General features: G+C 43.4%; 1 protein-coding gene across 2 annotated transcripts in view; it reads left to right on the forward strand.

Moving 5' to 3' along the window:
* The first annotated feature begins 1337 nt into the window (after nucleotides 1-1337).
* BEND2 (BEN domain containing 2) overlaps nucleotides 1338-22065 on the forward strand; it is a 62104-nt gene continuing 41376 nt past the window's right edge. Inside the window, exons 1-3 of one of the 2 annotated variants that reach the window (XM_077482209.1) lie at nucleotides 1338-1490; nucleotides 6378-6529; nucleotides 19974-20039. In XM_077482209.1, coding sequence (XP_077338335.1) covers nucleotides 6440-6529; nucleotides 19974-20039 — 156 coding nt within the window. In that variant the 5' untranslated portion in view covers nucleotides 1338-1490; nucleotides 6378-6439. The remainder of the gene's footprint in view (nucleotides 1491-6377; nucleotides 6530-19973; nucleotides 20040-22065) is intronic. The other variant, XM_077482210.1, reaches the window with a different exon arrangement.

Genomic DNA, 22065 nt, shown 5'->3' on the forward strand with positions numbered 1-22065 from the left:
GGTTATCAACATTCTTCTACTCATGCTGACAGTGCGTGAGTAGAGGAGAGCCGATAAGCGTCTTTCCTCACAGGGGGGATCTGCGCTCATAATCAGTGCAGCCCCATCAGCGATGCCTGCCAGTGCCCACCAGTGCTCATCAGTGATGCCAATCAGTGCTAATCAGTGCTGCCTTTCAGTTAGGGTTGGCATTTTTTCTTCAAGCCAAACCTGAAAACTTTAGCGGTGCACAGAAAAAAAATATTTTTCAGCATTCACTATAGGATTGCCAGAGACCGCAGACACCTTTTGGGCACTACAAAGAGAATAGTACTGCAGTGTGCATAGTGTCCCCCCACTCTCCTGTCAAGCACTGTACTTGTCTGAATGTTGTGTCCGGGTTTCAGGTGGACTGAAACCCGGACACATGATTCAAAACCCGAACTGTCCGGATGAATCCTGGACAGGTGGCAATCCTACTTTCAGTGCCCATCAGTGATGCTTGTCAGTGCCTCCTCACCAATGCCACCTATCAGTATCCATTAGTGCCACCCATCAGTGCCCATTATTGCCCCCTATCAGTACCCATCATTGCCCCTTTCAGTGCTCATTAGTGCTGTCTATCAGTGCCCACAAATGCTGCCCATCATTGTTGCCTATCAGTGCCCATAAAGGCTGCCCATCAGTTCTGCTATCAGTGCTGCCTATCAGTGCCCATAAAGGCTGCCCATCAGTGCTGCCTATCAGTGCCCATCAGTGCTGCATATCAGTGCTGCCCATCAGTGCAGCATATCAGTGCTGCCCATCAATGCTGCCCATCAGTGCTGCATATCAGTGCCCATCAGTGCTGCATATCAGTGCCGCCTCATCAGTGCAGCCTCATCAGTGTACATCAGTGAAGGAGAAAAATTAAATACAAAATACATAGAAACGAAGAAAAACTTTTTTTTTTCCCCTAAATTCTTCAGTCTTTTTTCATTTGTTTAACAAAAAATAAAACATTCAGTGGTGAATAAATACCACAAAAAGAAAGCTCTATGTGTATCAAAAAAAAGATTAAAAATTCCATTTGGGTACAGCATTGTGTGACTGTGTAATTGTCATTCAAATTGCAACAGCACCGAAAACTGAAAATTGGCCTGGGCAGGAAAGTGTCAGCAGCTACAGTATTTGTAGCTGCTGCCTTTTACTTTTTTTCTGAAGGAGCGCCTCTAATAATGATACAAAAACCGAATAGTGTGTCGTTCTGTTAAATGATCGGTAGGTGGCGACATCTCACCTCTCCTTACACGGCGGAAAACACCGAGGGCGTTGTAAATATTTCTCTGTGAGATTTTTTTGCACGTCCTGTGTGCGACCACGGCTATACGTGATGACGTCTATTATGGCAAGCTCGCCAATGAGAAAATCGAATCCCTTCCCCCCCAGTGTTTGTTGGAGAACTGATCGTCCAATGAGCGGGCGGCAGGAGAGCGTCGCCAAGCTTCCCTGCTGATCATCTGATAGACCAGGTACGTGAACCGACCGCCGCTGATTTGCTGCCCCCTCCCCGGTTGGATAGGACTTATTGAGAGCTGGTTGTTGGTGGGCGGGGCCAGGTGCAGCGTCTTCTTCCTGATGGTGTGAGGGCAGAGAGTGTGATGTAGGGGTTGCCTGTGAGTGAGAGGGGGCAATACATAGGAAGGCTCCGTGTTATTTCTATGTACACAGCTGTGCGAGGGGCTCCCTACACCAACTTCCCTATATACTACAACCCTTACACAGGCCTTACCCTCAGGCCTCATGCACACAGGACTTTTATCCCCCCCTCTACTGGAAGCCTGTGCTCCAGGGAAGAAAAAGCATTCAAAATGCACATAAACTAAACTGTAAGTCGCATTGTTTGTACCAGGTGCCATTGAACTCAATGGGCTGTGACTTGTCCTGCGTCCAAAGTCGCACGACTAGTCGCACTAGTGGAAATGGAGCCTAGGACCCCATACACTATACAACTTTTGTTGTCTGATTTACCAAAACCATGTAGTGCAAGGGCCTGTCTGATTGCATACAAATTGAAACTCCTAAGGTTTTACCTCATATTATATGGTTTTGGTAAATCTGAAGACAAAAATCGACAGGAAATTGTATAGTGTGTATTGGGCTTTAGGCCTCGTGCACACAGGAATGTTGAAAAATTGCTCTCAGCGCTGGCTCTTTACCAGGAGCTGGCAGAAAAAAGACAGCTTGCTAAATGCTTGTTTTGGGGACATAATTACCCGCGTTTATATGCGCAGAGCGTTTAGAGACCTATGTACATCAACTCCTTCTATTGTTTACATGCATTCTCAACCCCCTAATTACCAGGGTCCCAACAAACGTTATTGACCAAACATCATGTTTGTATAACTGTACATATCGCTACAACTACTTAGTGTACCCAGGTGGATTTTATAAGACAGATTAGGCTTTAGTTTGGTGGCAAATGTTAATGGATATCCCCTAAATTTGTTTTATTATGAAAAGGAAACGGGTCATTACCATGACCCACCACCAAAAAAACCTACAAATTAAATACTGACTATCGCAGCAATACAATGTGTGTGTTCTTTGTACTCGTAGTAGGGCCAAGAAACAATAAGTATGCATTTTGTGTTCTAGCTGAACACACTGACACTACATATAAAACCCTTTTTTCTTACCTAAAACTCACAAGCTCTAAGCCCTTGTACACACGGTCGGAGATTCTGATGAATGTGTCCGATGGGGCGGTATTGTCAGATAATCCGACTGTGTGTGGTCTCCATCGGACCGTTCCGACGGACTAAGTTTTCCAACTTGTCTATAAAATCCTCCGACAACATGCTCCTATCAGACATACTCCGATCATGTGTAGCCTACTCCGACGGACAAAGTGCCACGCATGCTCAGATCAAATTCCTAGACCAAAGCTATTGGCTACTAGCCTGAACATAGTCCCGTTGTAACGAAATAACGTCATCACGTTATGTAAAATCTGATTTTCCGACATCTTTGTCCGACCGTGTGTATGCAACAGTTTCGGACAAAATCCAATGGATTTGGTTGTCAGAATGTCCGACCGTGTGTACAAGGGCTAACACTGCCAATAACTAACTGACATTACCAGTAAGTGACACACTGCCACTTAGGCCCCATTCACGCCTGAATGTAGCGTTTTCAGGCAGAAAAGCGTGCGATTTTGCTGCCTTTTTTTTTTCCCGCGATTTCGTTCAGGGCAAAAGGTCACCAGATTTTTTCCCCTCCGGCGTTTTGTAGCTTCAGGCTTCAAGCTACAAAAAGCTCAGGTGTGAATGGAGCCTAACGTTAACAGACACTAATTGCCACTTCCACTAACTGACAAAAAACATTGACACAGACACTAATTGACATTAACAGACTCTTATTGACTCTGATACTAACTGACAATAACACTGACATCAACAGACACTAATTGACACTGTCACTAACTGACAAAAAACATTGACACAGACACTAACTGACATTCAGGCCCCTTTCACACTGGGGTGGTTTTCAGGCGCTACAGCGCAAAAATAGCGGCTGTGTAGCTCCTGAAAAAAACGGCCCCTTTCACTCCAGTGTGAAATTCGGAGGGCTTTCACACTGGAGCGGTGCGCTAGCAGGACGGTGAAAAAAGTCCTGCTAGCCGCATCTTTGGAGCAGTGAATACACCGCTCCTACCCATTGAAATCAATGGGACAGCACGGCTATACCGCCGGCAAAGCGCCGCCTTTTTCGGCTGCTAGCGGGGGTTAAAACTGCCATTTTTTTTAACCACCCTGCATGCTGTGCGCAAATATGTGCATAAACGCTTGTATATGTGTATGGGCTTATTTGCTAACATGCAGCTGCATGCAGGGATGTAAAAAAGAAAGAAAAAACACCAGACACCCCTCAAATAACGTTTTTGCACCTTTGTGCACGAGGCCTTATACATGAATACAATAAGAATAGATAGTAAAAGTTTATTACAGCATGCCAAAAAAGAGGAGGGGTTATTGTTGGATTGGTTTATTTTCATGGTTATATGTCAACTGACTTGGTATGGTACTAGTGTGTGTGTGTGTATATGTGTATATATATATATATATATATAATTACAGTAGGAGTGAGTGCAGGTTTGGTCAAATTTACATTTGGATCAAACCCAGAAGCAAGCTATGACTGTCACCAAATCAGCAGAGGTATTCCCTGTCCTGCAGCAACAAGGGAGCAGGGATGCTCATGACCATTGATGAGCTCAGGCATGTTTGAACATGAGTCCGAACCCACCTGAGCTATCCTGACAAGCTGTCAGCTGGTTATGGGCATCAGAGGCATTCCTTGCCCTATAGCTGCACGTATACACACCCCTTGCTTATGTGAGGCTGTGAGGTAGGCAATGCTTCTGCCACTTATAATTGACTGTCAGCTTTGACAGCTTCCTGGCGGAATAGTTCAGGCGGGTTTGGACACATATAGAGATAGCTCCACTGTCCTTAAAAGCATCAGATCAAACCAAGATTAGTTTGATCCAATGCTTTCACAGTCCGGTAACAGCCTGTTTACAGTAGTCAATACCAAAAGTGACAAAATACTTGTCACTTCCGGTTTCTTTGACCATACAGATAATCTGGGATGTTCTGGTCCTTTGGTCATCCCTATGGCCAGAAGAGCCTAGGAAGTCGGCAGGAGGAGGGGACCCCCTTCTGCCACCTGTAAATGCAATCCAGTGGCTAATTATCTGCTAGGATTGCTTTTACATTAAAGCCCATCGCTAGCTGAAAAAAAGATACCATGATGATGCCTGTAGCTTCATGCATCATCCCGGTGTAACCTTTTTTTTTTGCACTTTAACATGCATTGCATTAGGGCAGTCCATTTATCTGAATGGCCTGTAGAACCATCATGAATGAATGGCACCAGCATATGTATGAGAGCTCTTGCAGCGAAACATAGGAAATCCAAATTTAAAGTAAAATTGAAAGTGGTTGTAAACCTCAGACATGAAATATGAGAAAAGCATATTCCTCTGTAGTGTGTCCTTTTCTCAATCCAGGGTAATAAGTGTCATTTCTGTCTTCTGACTCGTTCCTTTGCTATCAGTTCTGATACGTTTTCCAGACGCAATGAACAAAAAGGTGACGGGAGGGATCTCCAGCTGATTGACACCCTCAGCTCTGTTCCTGTGCAGTGTGAAGAGGGGGGTGGGGGGTTATGGTGTCCTTAGCACCAGCTACATATTTACACTGGGGAGACAGAGCTTTAAGGTCACGTGACCATATAGAATGATGTTTTTGCATTAAGATTTATGCTAAAATATACATAGGGGAATGGGGAGGCAGCATTTAAAAATATGGATATTCTATATTCAGAATTTTTATACACCGCTCCTAAAGCGCCCCTGCCTAATGAAATCAATTGGCAGCATCTGCAAAGCACTTCTGCAGCAGTGCTTTGCAGCCATTATTAACCCCTTCATCGGCCACTAGCGGTAGTTAAAAGCACCCCTGCTAGCAGCCGAAAAGCATCATTAAAACAACAGTAAAGTGGCGGTAAAAATAGTGGCACTTTACCGCCCCCCTGACCCACTATGAAAGTGCCCTAAAGGCCAGATTTTTGGAGTGCACAACTAATAGTTGTCCTGTGGACAGATTCTCCCATCTGAGTTGTGGGTCTCTGCAGTTCCTCCAGAGTTACCATGGGCATCTTGGCTGCTTCTCTGATTAATGCTCCCCTTGCCTGGCCTCTCAGTTTGGACGGATATGTCTTGGTAGGTTTGCAGTTGTGCCATACTCTTTCCATTTTCGGATGATGAATTGAACAATCCTCTGTGAGATGTTCAAAGCTTAGAACATTTTTTTATAACCTAACCGTGCTGTAAACGCCACAACTTTATCACTGACCTGTCTAGTGTGTTTCTTGGCCTTCATGATACTGTTTGTTGACTAAGGTTCTCTAACAAACCTCTGAGGGTTCCACAGAACAGCTGTATTTATACTGAGATTAAATTACACACAGTTGGATACTATTTGCTAATTAGGTGATTTCTGAAGGCAATTGGTTTCCCTAGACTATAGTTAGGGGTATCAGAGTAAAGGGGGGCTGAATACAAATGCACACCACACTTTTCAGATATTTATTTGTAAAAAATGTTTCCTTCCACTTCACAATTATGTACCACGTTGTGTTGGTATCCCAGTAAAATACATTTACATTTTTGGCTGTAACATGACAAAATGTGGAATGTTTTAATGGGGTATGAATACTTTTTCAAGGCACTGTATAATGCCAGAGCTTACACATTGAAGGACTGACTTTACTTCACTTACTAATTCAAGAGTTGCAGCTAAAACGATGGAACGCATGGCAGAAGAAATCTAACTGCTTTTCTTTAATTTTAGAGAATGAGAATGCCTCATCACTGACTGGCTTTAGATTGAAATATTCTCTCAACCACTTCACCATGCAAAGGGATGTCAATACTACTGAGAAGGTTCAGTATGGCTTTCCACACAAACGCAGAAGAGTTGCATCCATGGTGTCTGACAACACAGTATGTATCTTGGCCATCTTTTCCTGTGCTTTTCAGCACTCCTGAAAATATTTGTGTAATCCCAGAAGCCATTATTTTTTTTTTCCCAGTTGCTCTTTTTTCCATTAGTGTTACTTTATCATCCCATGACAGATATCAATATGGACAAAGCATAGGAAAGGTTGTGGCGGTGCCTGCTTTACAGTGAGGGTCACCGGACCCTTGGTTGGTGACCTTTGACGTATAGGTTCTATTATCAGTACTCTGTTTGAGCTTCATCTTTTAGTTATAGCCGGAGTTCTCTGTAACAGTGGAAATGAAGCATTTGATGGCTCTTGGCAAATGAAATCTATATTAATATTACACTTATATATGCCATCTCCCAGTAGCTGGAATAAGTCGCTCTAAGGCCGCGTACACACGGGCGGACTGTCTGCCCAACTTAGTCCGCTGAACAGTGTTTCAGCGGACAATCCGCTCGTGTGTAGGCTTCAGCGGACTTTTTCAGCGGACAGTCTGACGAACAAAGTCTTACGAAATTTCCGTAAGACAGTCCGTTCAAACTTGGTTTTGTCCGTCCAAACTTGGTTTCAGCGGACAGTCTGCTCGTGTGTAGGCAAGTTGGACGGACTAAGTATGGCGCATGCTCAGAAAGGGTTTACACGGCCGAAGGTTGCATTGCAGTGTATAGGACGTCGTTTTTCTAGTCCCGTCGTACGTGCTGTACACGTCATCACGCACGCTTTCAGCGGACTGTCTGCTTATCGTGTGTGGTCAAGTCCGTTCATGCTAATTTTGAACGGCCTGTCTGTCGGATTGTCTGCCGAACTTAGTTGGGCAGACAATCCGCCCGTGTGTACGCGGCCTAAGGCTGCATTCACACCTGAGCGTAGCTTTTTCAATTGTTTTTTGCTGCGTTTTTTACCGCGATTCGCGGCGTTTTTTTGCCGCGTTTTGTCGCGAATTTGTGCAGGGCAAAAGGTCACCAATGTTAAGCATTGAGCAGTTACAGCGTCAAAACGCCCATAGAAACGCTCGTTGTCGCGCTAAATGCTCGAATCGAGCGTTTCCATTAGTTTCTATGGGAATGAAAACGCCCAAATCAGCCTGATTCGCGCGACAAAAAAGGGTCCTGAAACTTGTTTGAGCTTCAGGCGTAAGGCTTCAGGCGACTTGGAGTGGAGATGTGAACCATCTCTATTGAGAATAATGTATTTTTTCCCCTCCAGCGTTTTGTAGCTTCAGGCGTAGGGCTACAAAACGCTCAGGTGTGAATGGGGTCTAAGGGAACTTTATCAGATCATTGACATCTTTAAAGTGCGAGAAGTAGAAAAGTGTGGAGAGGGAGTCTAATACATAGGGCACCTCATCCCAGTATATTATGAAGAACAGAGTGTGGGACTGGGGAGGGGGATTATTGCGTGGCTGAAATGAATAAATAGAGGTAATCAAATCCTAAAACACTGAAAAAGGGACACTTTCTGGTTGCTATGGACAATCTCCAAATTCCAGGCAGAAAAAACTGTATTTATAATATAAAAGTGCATGCAGGGCACTGCGCAGACCACTAGGGACAAAGGGGGTGTGTAATTTTGTAATACAGCACTGTAATCTGTAAGATTACAGTGCTGTGTGTGTTTTGTGTACCTTTACTTTTTTGAATTTGCCACCGTTCTCCACTCCCGTGTGCCATAACGTCGCAGGGAACGGAGCTCGGCGGCATTCGGCACTGTGAATCGAGCGGAGGACAACTCGATCACACAGCGCGGAGGACATCGCTGGATCCAGGGGACAAGGTAAGTCTCACTGTGTCCTCCCCTGCATCCAGCGAAGCGATCCCGTGTCTGGCTCAGAGTTACCGCTCCTATCAGTAAAATCCTAACCTGAGCCAGACTCGGGATAACCGCTAGGGGGGTTAAAGATGAAGAACAGAGTGTGGGACTGGGGGAGGGGGATTATTGTGGTGCCTGAAATTAATAGAGGAGATACCAAAAAATACAAACCGATACAATAGCTACTTTAAAAGGAATGAACATTGATTCTTTATTTAGTGGGATAATCATAAAAATATGTATCATCAGAAATAAATCACAATACAAAATATATTAGATAAAATTGTCGTCTACTCAGTGTGATAAAGTCGAAATTTTAATCGTTGGTCTAAAGAGTCCCAACATGTTTCGCCATTACAATGGCTTCTTCAGGGGAACCATTTTTTTGAACCAAAGGAAGACGAACAAAATTATAAATAACAAAAGAACAATAATTAATACAGAGTATAATTGAGTGAATGTCGCCTGGTTCTTAATCAGGGTGGATTGAATAAAAAATATAATAATTTAAATACATACCCCCGGCTCACCTCTGAGCCTGCAACTGGTGAAAAACTTTCAGGGGGGGGGGAGGGGGAGACGTCCAGCCCTAGTGTTTCACCTATGGTGACTGCAGGGGGTAGAGGAGAGACCAAATTAGCATAATTTGTTTGTTTGAAAAAAGTTGGGTTAAATATACGTATAATGGTATATACGGGGAAATTAATACCTCATGCACCCCAGATAAAGGGTTAGAGCCGGTTCACACTGCGGGCGATGCGAGGCGACACGACTCGCCTCGCCGCGCTCTCGCAAGCCGCCCCCGTTCTGTACAATGGAACCGTTCTGAGAGGAGCGACTCGAGTCGCTTCGACTCAGAAAAAAGGTTCCTGTACTACTTCTGGGCGACCTGGGGGCGACTTGCATTGACTTCTATACAGAAGTCATCTGCAAGTTGCCGCTGAGGTCGCGGCAGGTCGCGGCGAGGCAAGTCGGTGTCGCCTCGCATCGCCTGCAGTGTGAACCGGCCCTTAGTGTAGTGATACTACAAAAAGCAAGGGACACCAAAAATATTGGAAGAGCTTGAGATGGAATAAACGCAATGTAAATTTTTTTTAAATTTTTTCTACAGCTGAATTTAATACTTTTGCTTTGCTATTGACCCAATGCCCTCTATCTAATTAGGTGATGCCTTTTTGTACTTCTGTGTGCATTCAGGTTGGCTGACATTGCGTTTATTCCATCTCAAGCTCTTCCAATATTTTTGGTGTGCTTTGCTTTTTGTAGTATCACTACACTAACCCTTTATCTGGGGTGCATGAGGTATTAATTTCCCCGTATATACCATTATATGTATATTTAACCCAACTTTTTTCAAACAAACAAATTATGCTAATTTGGTCTCTCCTCTACCCCCTGCAGTCACCATAGGTGATACACTAGGGCTGGACGTCTTTTTCCCCCCCCTTGAAATTTTTCCACCAGTTGCAGGCTCGGAGGTGAGCCGGGGGTATGTATTTAAATTATTATAATATTTTTTATTCAATCCACCTTGATTAAGAACCAGGCGACATTCACTCAATTATACTCTGTATTAATTATTGTTCTTTTGTTATCATTTATAGTTTTGTTCATCTTCCTTTGGTTCAAAAAAATGGTTTCCCTGAAGAAGCCATTGTAATGGTGAAACATGTTGGGACTCTTTTTTGACCAACGATTAAAATTTTGACTTTATCACACTGAGTAGACGACAATTTTATCTAATGTATTTTGTATTGTTGTGATTTATTTCTGATGATACATATTTTTATGATTATCCCACTAAATAAAGAATCAATGTTCATTCCTTTTAAAGTATCTATTGTATCTATCTGTTTGTATTTTTTGGTATCTCCTCTATTAATTTCAGGCACCACAATAATCCCCCTCCCCCAGTCCCACACTCTGTTCTTCATCTTTAACCCCCCTAGGGGTAATCCCGAGTCTGGCTCAGGTTAGGATTTTACTGATAGGAGCGGTAACTCCGAGCCAGACACGGGATCGCTTCGCTGGATGCAGGGGAGGACACAGTGAGACTTACCTTGTCCCCTGGATCCAGCGATGTCCTCCGCGCTGTGTGATCGAGTTGTCCTCCGCTCGATTCACTGCGCCGAATGCCGCCGAGCTCCGTTCCCTGCGACGTTATGGCGCACGGTAGTGGAGAACGGCGGCAAATTCAAAAAAGTTAAGGTACACAAAACACACACAGCACTGTAATCTTACAGATTACAGTGCTGTATTACAAAATTACACACCCCCTTTGTCCCTAGTGGTCTGTGCAATGCCCTGCATGCACTTTTATATTATAAATACTGTTTTTTCTGCCTGGAATTTGGAGATTGTCCAGAGCAACCAGAAAGTGTCCCCTTTTCAGTGTTTTAGGATTTGATTACATTATTGAATAATTTTAATTATTCTTTATTATATTATAAACTTTATTATACCCGGGATGTCTGCTAGACTCTGGTTTGAACATATTTAAGTGAGTTATTCCTAAGAATTACAGGACTACAATATAAGATGCCAAATTTCCATGCAAAATAATTGTACCGCTTTCAGCACCTAAATCCAGACTGAATCATACCGCCAGGGAGGTTAAAGTGCGTGTACTGTGCATTTGTTTTTTTATAAACACAAGATAAATAGAACACCTATTACAGTCATTTAAATGTAAGGCACTGATGCAAAGCCCATGAGCTCTTCTCGGTTACCACTGCAAGTACATTGGGTGCCAACCAAAAGACACATAGAAAGAAAAGTGGACAGCTGCATACCAATGATGTCATGTGCAAGCACATTAGGTGCCAGCCTAAAGGGACATGTTGCTGCTCCGCATTCCATTTAAAGACAAGTGAGCGGCTGCACATCAATGATGTCACGTGCAAGAACATTAGGAGCAACAAATGCTCCTGTGACATCCATCTGGCATGGTGACAATAAAGAGTATTCGAACAGAATTTTATCTCGTTGTGGTATGCAGCCATCCACTTTTTCCTATATTGACTACTGGCGGTGGTGAGCCGGGATGAGCACCTGCAATGATTTGGCAATCATTTGCTGCCTGAACGGTGTTACACTTTTTTGAACCAAGCACATTAGGTGCCCAACTAACGGAGCATGTTGGTGCTCTGTATTCCGTATCGAGGCAAATGGGTGGCTGCCCATGTATGACGTCACTTGTGGTAAATCTTTATTGATCCAGCACAAACTCACAGATTCCCCTCCTACAGGCTGCCCCTTTTAATGTGTTTCACCTTTATGGCCTTTGCTGTACAGATGTCATCTCTACAACTAAGTCACAAGTCTAAAATGCAATAGAGTAGGTGAGGACTCTCTGTGTGTTTGTGCTGGGTCAATAAAGGTTTACCAGGAGTGACATTGATGAATAGAATATTGTTTATCTTTAATCTGCTTAGATTGGAAGCACGCTTATTGTGCCTGGTGACAGATATGTTATGTGTGGCATTACTTGGTTCAGTATGGGTGGACTGCCATATTTAATAAACATTACAGGAAAATAACAAGCCAGTTTTGTTATTTGTGTGTGGCCGGTTTCTAGTAAGATGGCAGATTAAAAATACTTAATTTTACATTTTATAGTGAGGGGGGAAAAAGTATTTGCTCCCCTGCTGATTTGGTATGGTTGCCCACTGACAAAGAAATTATCAGTCTATAATTTTAATGGTAGGTTTATTTTAACAGTGAGAGACAGAATAACAACACAATTTTCCAGAAAAACACATTTCTAAAAAGTTATAAATTAATTTGCATTTTAACCAATTGACATCCATGCTATGACTGAATGATGGCCACAGCGTGGATGTGAATTCCAAGACGGCCTCCCCTGTGCACGTTCCCTGTGCGTGCTGTGATCACCGAGTCACTGAGACTCAGGTGATCACCGATCTGAGTAAGGGGCCAGTCCCAGCCCCTTACCATGTGATCAGCTGTCAGCCAATGACAGCTGATCACATGATCAAAACAAAAGCTCGGTGATCGCTTTTTTTTCTCCTCCCGCTGAGGAGAAAAAAACGGAGGAGGAAAAAAAAAGCCGATCACCGGCTCACTTTAACCACTTTCAGACCGGACCAATTTGCTGGTCAAAGACCAGACCACTTTTTGCGATTCAGCACTGCGTCGTTTTAACTGACAATTGCGCGGTCGTGCGACGTGGCTCCCAAACAAAATTGACGTCCTTTTTTTCCCACAAATAGAGCTTTCTTTTGGTGGTATTTGATCACCCCTGCGGTTTTTATTTTTTGCGTTATAAACAAAAATAGAGCGACAATTTAGAAAAAAACGCATTATTTTTTACTTTTTGTTATAATAAATATCCCCCAAAAATATATAAAAAAAACATTTTTTTCCCTCAGTTTAGGCCGATACGTATTCTTCTACATATTTTTGGTAAAAAAAATCGCAATAAGCGATTATTGATTGATTGGTTTGCGCAAAAGTTATAGCGTTTACAAAATAGGGATAGTTTTATAGCATTTTTATTAATAATTTTTTATTATTTTTTTTTTTTACTAGCAATGGCGGCGATCAGCGATTTTTATTGTGACTGCGACATTGTGGGGGACCCATCGGACATTTTTGACACATTTTTGGGACCATTGTCATTTATACAGTAATCACTGCTATATAAATGCAGTGATTCCTGTGTAAATGACACTGGCAGTGAAGGGGTTAACCCGTGGGTGGCAGTGTATGGGGTTAAGTGTTCCTAGGGGCGTGTTACTAACTGTGGGGGGGTTGGGCTTTCATTTAGTGAACACTGATCTCTGCTCCAATCACATGGAGCAGAGATCAGCGTCACTAGTTGCTAGGCAGAATGGAGAAATGTTGTTTACAACGGCACTTCTCCATTCGGCCGTTCCGTGAGACGATCGCGGGGATGCCCGCGGCGATCGAGTCCGCGGGTCCCGCGACTGGACTCACGGGGGTCCCGACCAGCGCGGGAGCGTGCCGCCGGTGGCGCGCTCCCGATGGCAGGGTGGCAAATTTAAAGGGACGTACATGTACGCCCATTTGCCTGCCCATGCCATTCTGTCGACGTACATCGTCGTGCGCTGGTCGGCAAGTGGTTAAAGGGACATCGGTCCCGAAACGGAAGAGGCAATTATGCCTCATAATTGCCATCTGAAAATTCCCACAAGTGCCACTTATAAATGCCCACCTAGAAGTGCTGTCTATCAGTGTAACCGATCAGTGCCCATCACTGCCACCTCATCAGCGTACATCAATGACGGAAAAAAATTACCCGTTTTAAAATTGTATAACAACATTTTTAATTTATTTTTTTTTTATTCAGTCTTTTTACTTTTTTTAACAAAAAATAAAAATCGCACAGGTGATCAAATACCACCAAAAGAAAGCTCTATTTGGGGGGAAAAAATGATAAAATTTTAATTTCAGTGCAATGTTGTATGACCGCGCAATTGTCATTCAAAGTGCATCAGCGCTGAAAGTTGAAAATTGGTCTGTATAGGAGGGGGGTTTAAGTGCCCAGTAGCCAAGTGGTTAATGAGCAAAATAAATATTCGATCCCCTATCACTCAGCAAGATTTTTTCACATTGGAAGAAACGCAAAATAACTGTCAATCTCCCTCGGTCTGGGGCTCCATGCAAGATCTCACCTCGTGGAGTTTCAATGATCATGAGAATGGTGAGGAATCAGCCCAGAACTACACATGAGAATCTTGTCAATGATCTCAAGGCAGCTGGGACCATAGTCACCAAGAAAACAATTGGTAACACACTACGCCCTAAAGGACTGAAATCTTGCAGCTCCCGTAAGGTCCCCCGGCTCAAGAAAGCACATGTACAGACTGTCTGAAGTTTTCTAATGAACATCTGAATGATTCAGAGGAGAACTGGGTGAAATTGTTGTGGTCAGATGAGACCAAAATCGACCTCTTTGGCATCAACTCGACTCGCCGTATTTGGAGGAGGAGGAATGCTGCCTATGACCCCAAGAACAACATCCCCACCGTCAAACATGGAAGTGGAAACATTATGCTTTGGAGTGTTTTTTTGCTAAGAGGACAGGACAACTTCACTGCATCAAAGGGACAATGGACGGAGCCATGTACCATCAATTCTTGGGTGAGAACCTCCTTCCGTCAGCCAGGGCATTGAAAATGGGTCGTGGATGGGTATTCCGGCATGACAATCCGCCAACACACGGCCAAGGCAACAAAATAGTGGCTCAAGAAGAAGCACATTAAGGTCCTGGAGTGGCCTAGCCAGTCTCCAGACCTTATTCCCATAGAAAATATATGGAGTGAAGCCTCAAAACCATGCTTGGAGAGGATCTGCAAAGAGGAGTGGGACAAAATCCCTTCTGGGATGTGTGCAAACCTGGTGGCCAACTACAAGAAACGTCTGACCTCTGTGATTGCCAGCAAGGGTTTTGCTACCAAGTACTAAGTCAAGTTTTGCGAAGGGGTCAAATAATTATTTTACTCCATTAAAATGCAAATTCATTTATAACTTTTTTTAAATGCATTTTTCTGGATTTTGTTGTTGTTATTCTGTCTCTCACTGTTAAAATAAACCGGCCATTAAAATTATAGACTGATCATTTCTTTGTCAGTGGGCAATATCAGCAGGGGGTATAAAAAAAACTTTTTTTCCCTCACTGTACCAACAATTCAGTTAATAGGCTGAGGGTGAAAAACCTTTTCAAGATCTCTAGTTATACACAGTTTACTCCTGTCTGGTCAAATTGTTCGCCTCAGAGCTTTGAAAGTTATAGAAGAACTATAAGCAAAACTTTTTTTTTTTCTAATCCCTTTCCACTCTAGCCAAAACTAAAAAAAAGTTTTGCCTTTAGTTATACTTTAAATTGGTTTCAATATTGTTGTTATACTTTTGATCTCCCAGCTACACTATATTACCAAATGTATTGGGTCATCTGCCTTTACATGCACATGAACTTCAGTGGCCTCGTAGTCTTCGACCCCATTCACACCTGAGCGTTTTGTAGCTTGAAGCCTCAAGCTACAAAACGCTAGAGGAGAAAAAATCTATTATTCTCAATGGAGATGGTTCACATCTCCACTTCATGTCGCCTGAAGCCGGACGCCTGAAGCTCAAACGAGTTCCGGACCCTTTTTTGTCACTCTAATCAAGCAGATTTGGGCGTTTTTCTTCTTTTAACATTGGTGACCCTTTGCCCTGCAAAAAATCGCGGCAAATCGTGGTACAAAATGCAGCAAAATCATGGTAAAAACCACTGCGAAATCGCTGTAAATTCATGGGATTTTCTGCTTGAAAAACACTATGCTCAGGTGTGAATGTAGCCTTAGTCCGTAGGATCCATATTGAGTTGGCCCACCCTTTGCAGCTATAACAGCTTCAACTCTTCTGAGAAGGTTGTCCACAAGGTTTAGGAGTGTGTCTTTGGGAAGGATTGACCATTCTTCCAGAAGCGCATTTGTGAGGTCAGGCACTGATGTGGATGAGAAGGCCTGGCTCGCACTCTCCGCTCTAATTCATCCCAAAGGTGTTCTATCGGGTTGAGGTCATGGCTCTGTGCAGGCCAGTGAAGTTCCTCCTCCCCAAATTTACTCATTCGCGTCTTTATAGACCTTGCTTTGGGCACTGGTGCGCAATCATGTTGTAACAGGAAGGGGCTATCCCCAAACTGTTCCCACAAAGTTGGGAGCATGAAATTGTCCAAAATGTCTTCATACGCTTTAAGAGTTCCCTTCCCTGAAACTAAGGGGCCAAGGCCAACCCCTGAAAAACAACCCCACACTATAATCCACCCTCCACCAAATGATTTCATAATATCGTGTATATGTACTCTTGTTAATAAATAAATATATAGTGTATATGTATATCAGACCCTTAAAGTGATTGTAAAGGCTCGCTTTAAAAAAAAATAAAAAAAATAACAAACATGTTCTATGTACCTCCTCTGTGCAGTTGGTTTTGCACAGAGCAGCCTGGATCCTCCTCTTCTTGGTTCCCTCTTTATTTGCTCCTAGTCCCTCCTTCCTTTGAGTGCCCCTGTCACGTACCAGGTGTTAGGCTGAGGTGCTGAGAGGGCTCCCCTTGCAGCTAAGTGCAGTGCACCCCTTGAAGTGTTACAGGGAGTGCAGTGCCCAAAGAAGCATGGTTTGCCAGTTGTTGTGGTTTGATGTGCTGATCACCGGAAGGTTGCTGGAACAAGCAAGATGTACTGTAAGGCAGGTGTACTTGTGGAGTACCAAGTGAACTTGGCAGAAGGACAATCAGGAAACAGAACCAGGAGCCAGGCCGGGGGTCATCCACAGTAAATCAGTCAATGTGAGATTCAGGTGGCAGAACTGGAACAAGCCAGGGTCATACATGGTGAGACAGGTTGCAGCAGAGTCGGTGAGCCAAGCCGAGATCAAACACAGTGGAGCAGACAATAGCAGGGTCAGTAGTACAAGCCAGAGGTCAAACCAGGAGATCAGGATAACAGGTTAAGCAAGCCGGGTCAGTAATTGGAGGTCAAATATCAGGAAACACTGAACACAGGGGAGCTGACGATAATCCAGCAATGCACAGGTCTTAGCCTTAGGTTAAATATAGCCCAGGAGGCACCATTAGTGCCGTACTCCCGTTAGCGCCGTCACGCATCTGCATACGCCCATTAGCGTTGTTGCTCATCTGCATACGCCTGTTCGTGCAGCCGCACGTCTGCGTATGCCAATACACACAGGAGCACGCCTGATGCAGCCATGATGGGTTTCATTCAGACACAGAGTCTGGCCTGGTCCCTCCCCCTCCCCTGATTGGCTAACTGACTTTGATTGGCAGCTGCGAGAGCAAATAGGGCCTACTGCTCTGTCTTAGCCAATCAGGACAAGTGTACTGGATGGCTGAGGGGATCGTGGACATTCCTGGAGAGAGAAGGGGCTCAGGTAGGTAATTGGGGGGGGGGGGGCTGCTACACACAGAGGGCTTTTTATCTTAATGTATAGAATGCATTAAGATAAAAAAAACTTCTGCCTTTACAACTCCTTCAAGTCCTTCCAAAAACTGCAAATAGAATTCCGTTTAGATAAGACACATTCAACTCTGACATGCTTTAATGGCACAGAATATTACCCTTTCCTTCCTCATCTCCAATACTCCACTATTCAGTCTAATTGTTGAGGCTGAGGAACCCATTTCGGGGATTTACACACAGCTTCTCCATAAACTACTGCTTGATGTTTCACTCCCATGCAGAGGCAAATGGGAATGAGATACCGGCCCTATACCTGACTACACTAGGGTTGCCACCTGTCCGGGATTCACCTGGACAGTTCGGGTTTGGAATCCTGCATCCCTTACTTCAGAGTTCCCCATTACACCAGAGGCCACCGTGTTCCCCCTTATATCAGAGTCCTCTCCATACATCAGAGTTCTCAGTATTCCTCTTTAGATCAAGATTCCCAGAGCATCCCTTATGTTAGAGTCCCCAGAGTTCTCCCTTACATCAGAGTCTGCAGAGTCCCCCCTTACAGTGAAAGTCAATTCTGCGAGTTCAGAAGTAAAAGAGGAGCTCTGTAGATTCAGATGTAAAAGGGAAACTCCGTGGACTCTGATGTAAAGGGGGACTCTTGTTATTAACTTCATATGATTAGGAATGTTATTTAATAGCAAAATATATGTATAATTTATACTATAAAAAAAATTGCTGTGCGCCGCTAAAGTGTTCGGGTTTGACTTGAAGAAAAGGTGGCAACCCTGGACTACATATGGAAGGAGATGTTACGAACAGTTCCTCTTATTTCACTCTCTTCCACCCACAGGCTAACACATTTATTATACACACGGCCTATTGATCTCCAGACTTTCTCTATAATATTGGCCTTTACCCTGAATTCCTGCTCCTCTAAATGTAATCGACCCCAGAGTAAACAAATCCATCTCCTAGACCTAAAACATACTGGTCCAACATTGCCTACAGAGCACGCTCACTCCCTTTCTGGCCAGGCCAATTTTCAGCTTTCAGTGCTGTCGCACTAATGCACACATTTGGACATTCCGACAACAAAATCCCATGTTTTTTTCCGACAGATGTTGGCTCAAACTTGTCTTGCATACACACGGTCACACAAAGTTGTCGAAATTTCTGAACGTCAAGAACGCGGTGATATACAACACGTACGACGAGCCAAGAAAAATTAAGTTCAATAGCCAGTGCTGCTCTTCTGCTTGATTCCGAACATGCATGGCACTTTGTTCGTTGGAATTGTGTACACGCGATCAGAATTTTCACAAATGGATTTTGTTGTCGGAAAATTTGAGAACCAGATCTCAAATTTTGTGCGACAGATATTCCGATGGAAACTCTCCAATGGAGCCTACACACGGTTCCGACAACAAGCTCCGATCGCACATTTGCCGTTGGAAAGTCTGACCGTGTGTACGCGGTATTTGAATGACAACTGTGCAGTCATGCAACGCTGTACCCAAACAAAATTTGTATAATTTTTTTTTTCTTGGACAAATAGAGCTTTCTTTTGGTGGTACTTAATCACCACTGGGTTTTTTATTTTTTGCTAAACAAATGAAAAAATACCAAAAATGTAAAAATTAAAATAAAAAATAAAAAAAAGTTTTTCTTAGTTTCTGTAATAAAATGAAGTAAATTTTCTCCACTGATGGGCACTGATGAGGAGGCACTGATATGCAGCACTGATAGGTTGCACTGATAGACGACACTGATGGGCACCAACAGGCAACTTTTAAGGGCGGCACTGATGGGGCTGCACTGATGATCTGTGCCCTGATTGTCAGTGCAGATGTCCCCCCTGAGAAATGCTGCTTACCGCTTCTTCTCTCCTTACACGCTGTCAGTGTGAGGAGAGGAATGCCGATAACTGGCATTTCCTGTTTACACTGTGGTCAGCTGTGATTGGACACAACTGATCACATGGTAAAGAGCCTACGTCATAGTCTCTTTATCGTGATTGGTGATGCACTATATCTTGCGCGCCAAGAGTGAGAGGACGTCATAGGACAGGAGTGCTCCTGCCCGCCTGTCATTTCACTATACGGGGAGTGGGAAGCACTTAATAATGTGATGGGTATCTTCCTGAATGTCAACCCTATTACCTGCATTTTGGGTAGTTTTGATACTTCGTCTTTGGCCAAATTTGAATCCATGGAGATCTTTCAATGACAGTTTGTTGTGCATAGCTATTAAATGAGCCTCTGTAGCACCCCCTACTATGATGATTTGAATGGTTACAAAAACTCAATAGGTACATAATGCTTAAGCAACCCACTTAAGTGTCTTCTGTGGAAGGCCACGTGAAAATTTGACAGTGTCTGGTCATGCTGGCTGGCTTAATCACTTGTATACATGACTCCATTATATCAAAATATGGAGTTTAATTACCTCGTTTTTTTTTTCCTCTAAATCAATATCATGACTTTGTGAACTGTGTATCCCTATCAGGCCGGCTGTGATGTTATCAAACCTTTCACTGTTTGCTTTGTGACTTAGATCTGTACTGAATTGTAATTATCTGTAGTCTGTTTGACTTATGTTTTTTGTGCCTACACTAAAAAATGTTCAAACAAAAGCTGCTTTGAAAAATACTACATTTTAACCAGTCTTTTGTAAAAAAATTGTTGTGCAGGTTCAAGAACAAGAATTTGAAGGCGATAACAACGTTGATTTTGAGTATGATGCAGAATATGAATGTGTAAGTATTATGCACTACAGAACAGCAAATTCATAAGGCTTAGGGACTTATTTTTTTACTTTTCTCCAAAAAATAACTTAAAATTTGTTTATTTACTACAGAAGCCGTTTTGTATTTTTAGATTATCAAAAATGTACCTTATTGGTTTCAATCCCTAGCTAGCTATAATAATCTTAAAGGCAGAGTAAAATAAAAAAAATAAACTTAACACTACAAGGTGGTCTGTGTTTTACAGCATCTCGAGAAATCTTGTTTCATATTTGTTTGTGATTCGTTCACTACAGAAATCTGCACAATACTTCAAGCAGCCAGATCCCAGACACAGTGTATAGAGTCAATCCCTCGGTACCTTGTGATCACTGTGATGACCAATCACAGTGACAACAAATGTAAACAGTACAACTGTTATGCCCTGTACATGCGATCGGACATTCCGACAACAAAATCCATGGATTTTTTCCAACGGATGTTGGCTCAAACTTGTCTTGCATACACACGATCATACAAATCTTGCCGGAAATTCCGAAAGTCAAGAACGCGGTGACGTATAACACGTAAGACGAGCTAAGAAAAATGAAGTTCAATAGCCAGTGCAGCTCTTCTGCTTGATTCCAAGCATGCGTGGAATTGTGTACACACAATCGGAATTTATGACAACAAGTTCCCATCGGACATTTTCCATGGGAAAATCCGACCGTGTGTAAGGGGCATTAATGTGAATTAATCATTCGTTAGGTCTCTATCTCAGGCAGCAGTAGATTTATGGTAAGGGCGTGCGATTGGGGAATCTTTTTTTGTTCTCATCCCCTTTCTATTTCTCATTCCATCTTGTTTCCATATATATATATATATATATATATATATATATATATATATATATCCCTTATCCTGCATATAAACTCCCTCATCCCTGTCCTCCCACTGTACATTAACCTATTCACCTCCTCCTCCCTCAGTGTAGGATCTGTACATTTATGCTTGCACTATATCTAATGCCCTGTAAACAAGCTTCGTGTTTTATCCACCTCAATAGCATCATGTCTCCTCATTTGCAAAATATTGGGGCAAAAATTAGATCACCTTGGGCTTTCTACTTTCCAAAAATCCAATTTTTGGGATGTTTGTACCATCCTGGTATTTTCATCTGATGTACTGTATTTAATAACAGTAAGTGAACCTGTTTTTTTTTTCTTTTTTTTTTCCTTTTTATATAGTAAAAAATTCAAAAGTTTTTTTTTAAATGCCAGCAATAGAACGCAAATAGAATAGTGTACTTCAGTTCTTACTCTATACATTTTGAGAGTCTCCTGAGTTGGAGTACATATATAATAATGGATGAGTTTACTTCCTCTTTCATTCCCTGATGAGTTTACTTCCTCTTTCATTCCCTGATGAGTTTACTTCCTCTTTCATTCCCTGCAAAGGTAAAGCATAATGGACTACTATGCATTGCATAGTAGTCCATTATGTGTCACTTACCTGACACAGGACCCAGCGATGTCACCGCTGTCCCCTGTAGTCCGCCGCATCCATCTTCTCGGTGGGTCTCGCTGCTCCGCCGCTGTCATTCGGCAAAGCCGCGATGACGTCACTCCCGCGCATGCGCACGGGAGCTGGTACTCGCGGCATATCGCCCACCCCAACATTAAGCTCAATTCTGACAGCTCCTCTCTCCTCTCACAGTTACTCAGTGTGAAACCTGCCAGTGCCACCTGCCACCAACCAGTACCACCACCAATCAGTGCCACCTGCCAGTGCCACCTGCCAGCCAATAGTGCCACCTGCCAGTTCCAAACCAGTGCCACCTGCCAATGCCTGCGGGTGCCAACCAATGCCACCTACCAGTGCCACTGCCAATCAGTGCCACCTGCCAGTGCCAATTGTGCCACCTGCCAATGTCTGCCAGTGCCAGCCGGTGTCACCTGCCAGTGCCAACCACTGCCATCTATCAGTGCCACCTGCCACTGCCAATCAGTGCCACATGCCAGCACCACCTGCCAGTGCCAACCAATGCCACCTACCAGTG

This window comes from Lithobates pipiens, unplaced genomic scaffold (genome assembly GCF_037356315.1).
Source record: "Lithobates pipiens isolate NorthernLeopardFrog02 unplaced genomic scaffold, aLitPip1_a1.2 Scaffold_16, whole genome shotgun sequence".
NCBI classification, from domain to species: domain Eukaryota; kingdom Metazoa; phylum Chordata; class Amphibia; order Anura; family Ranidae; genus Lithobates; species Lithobates pipiens.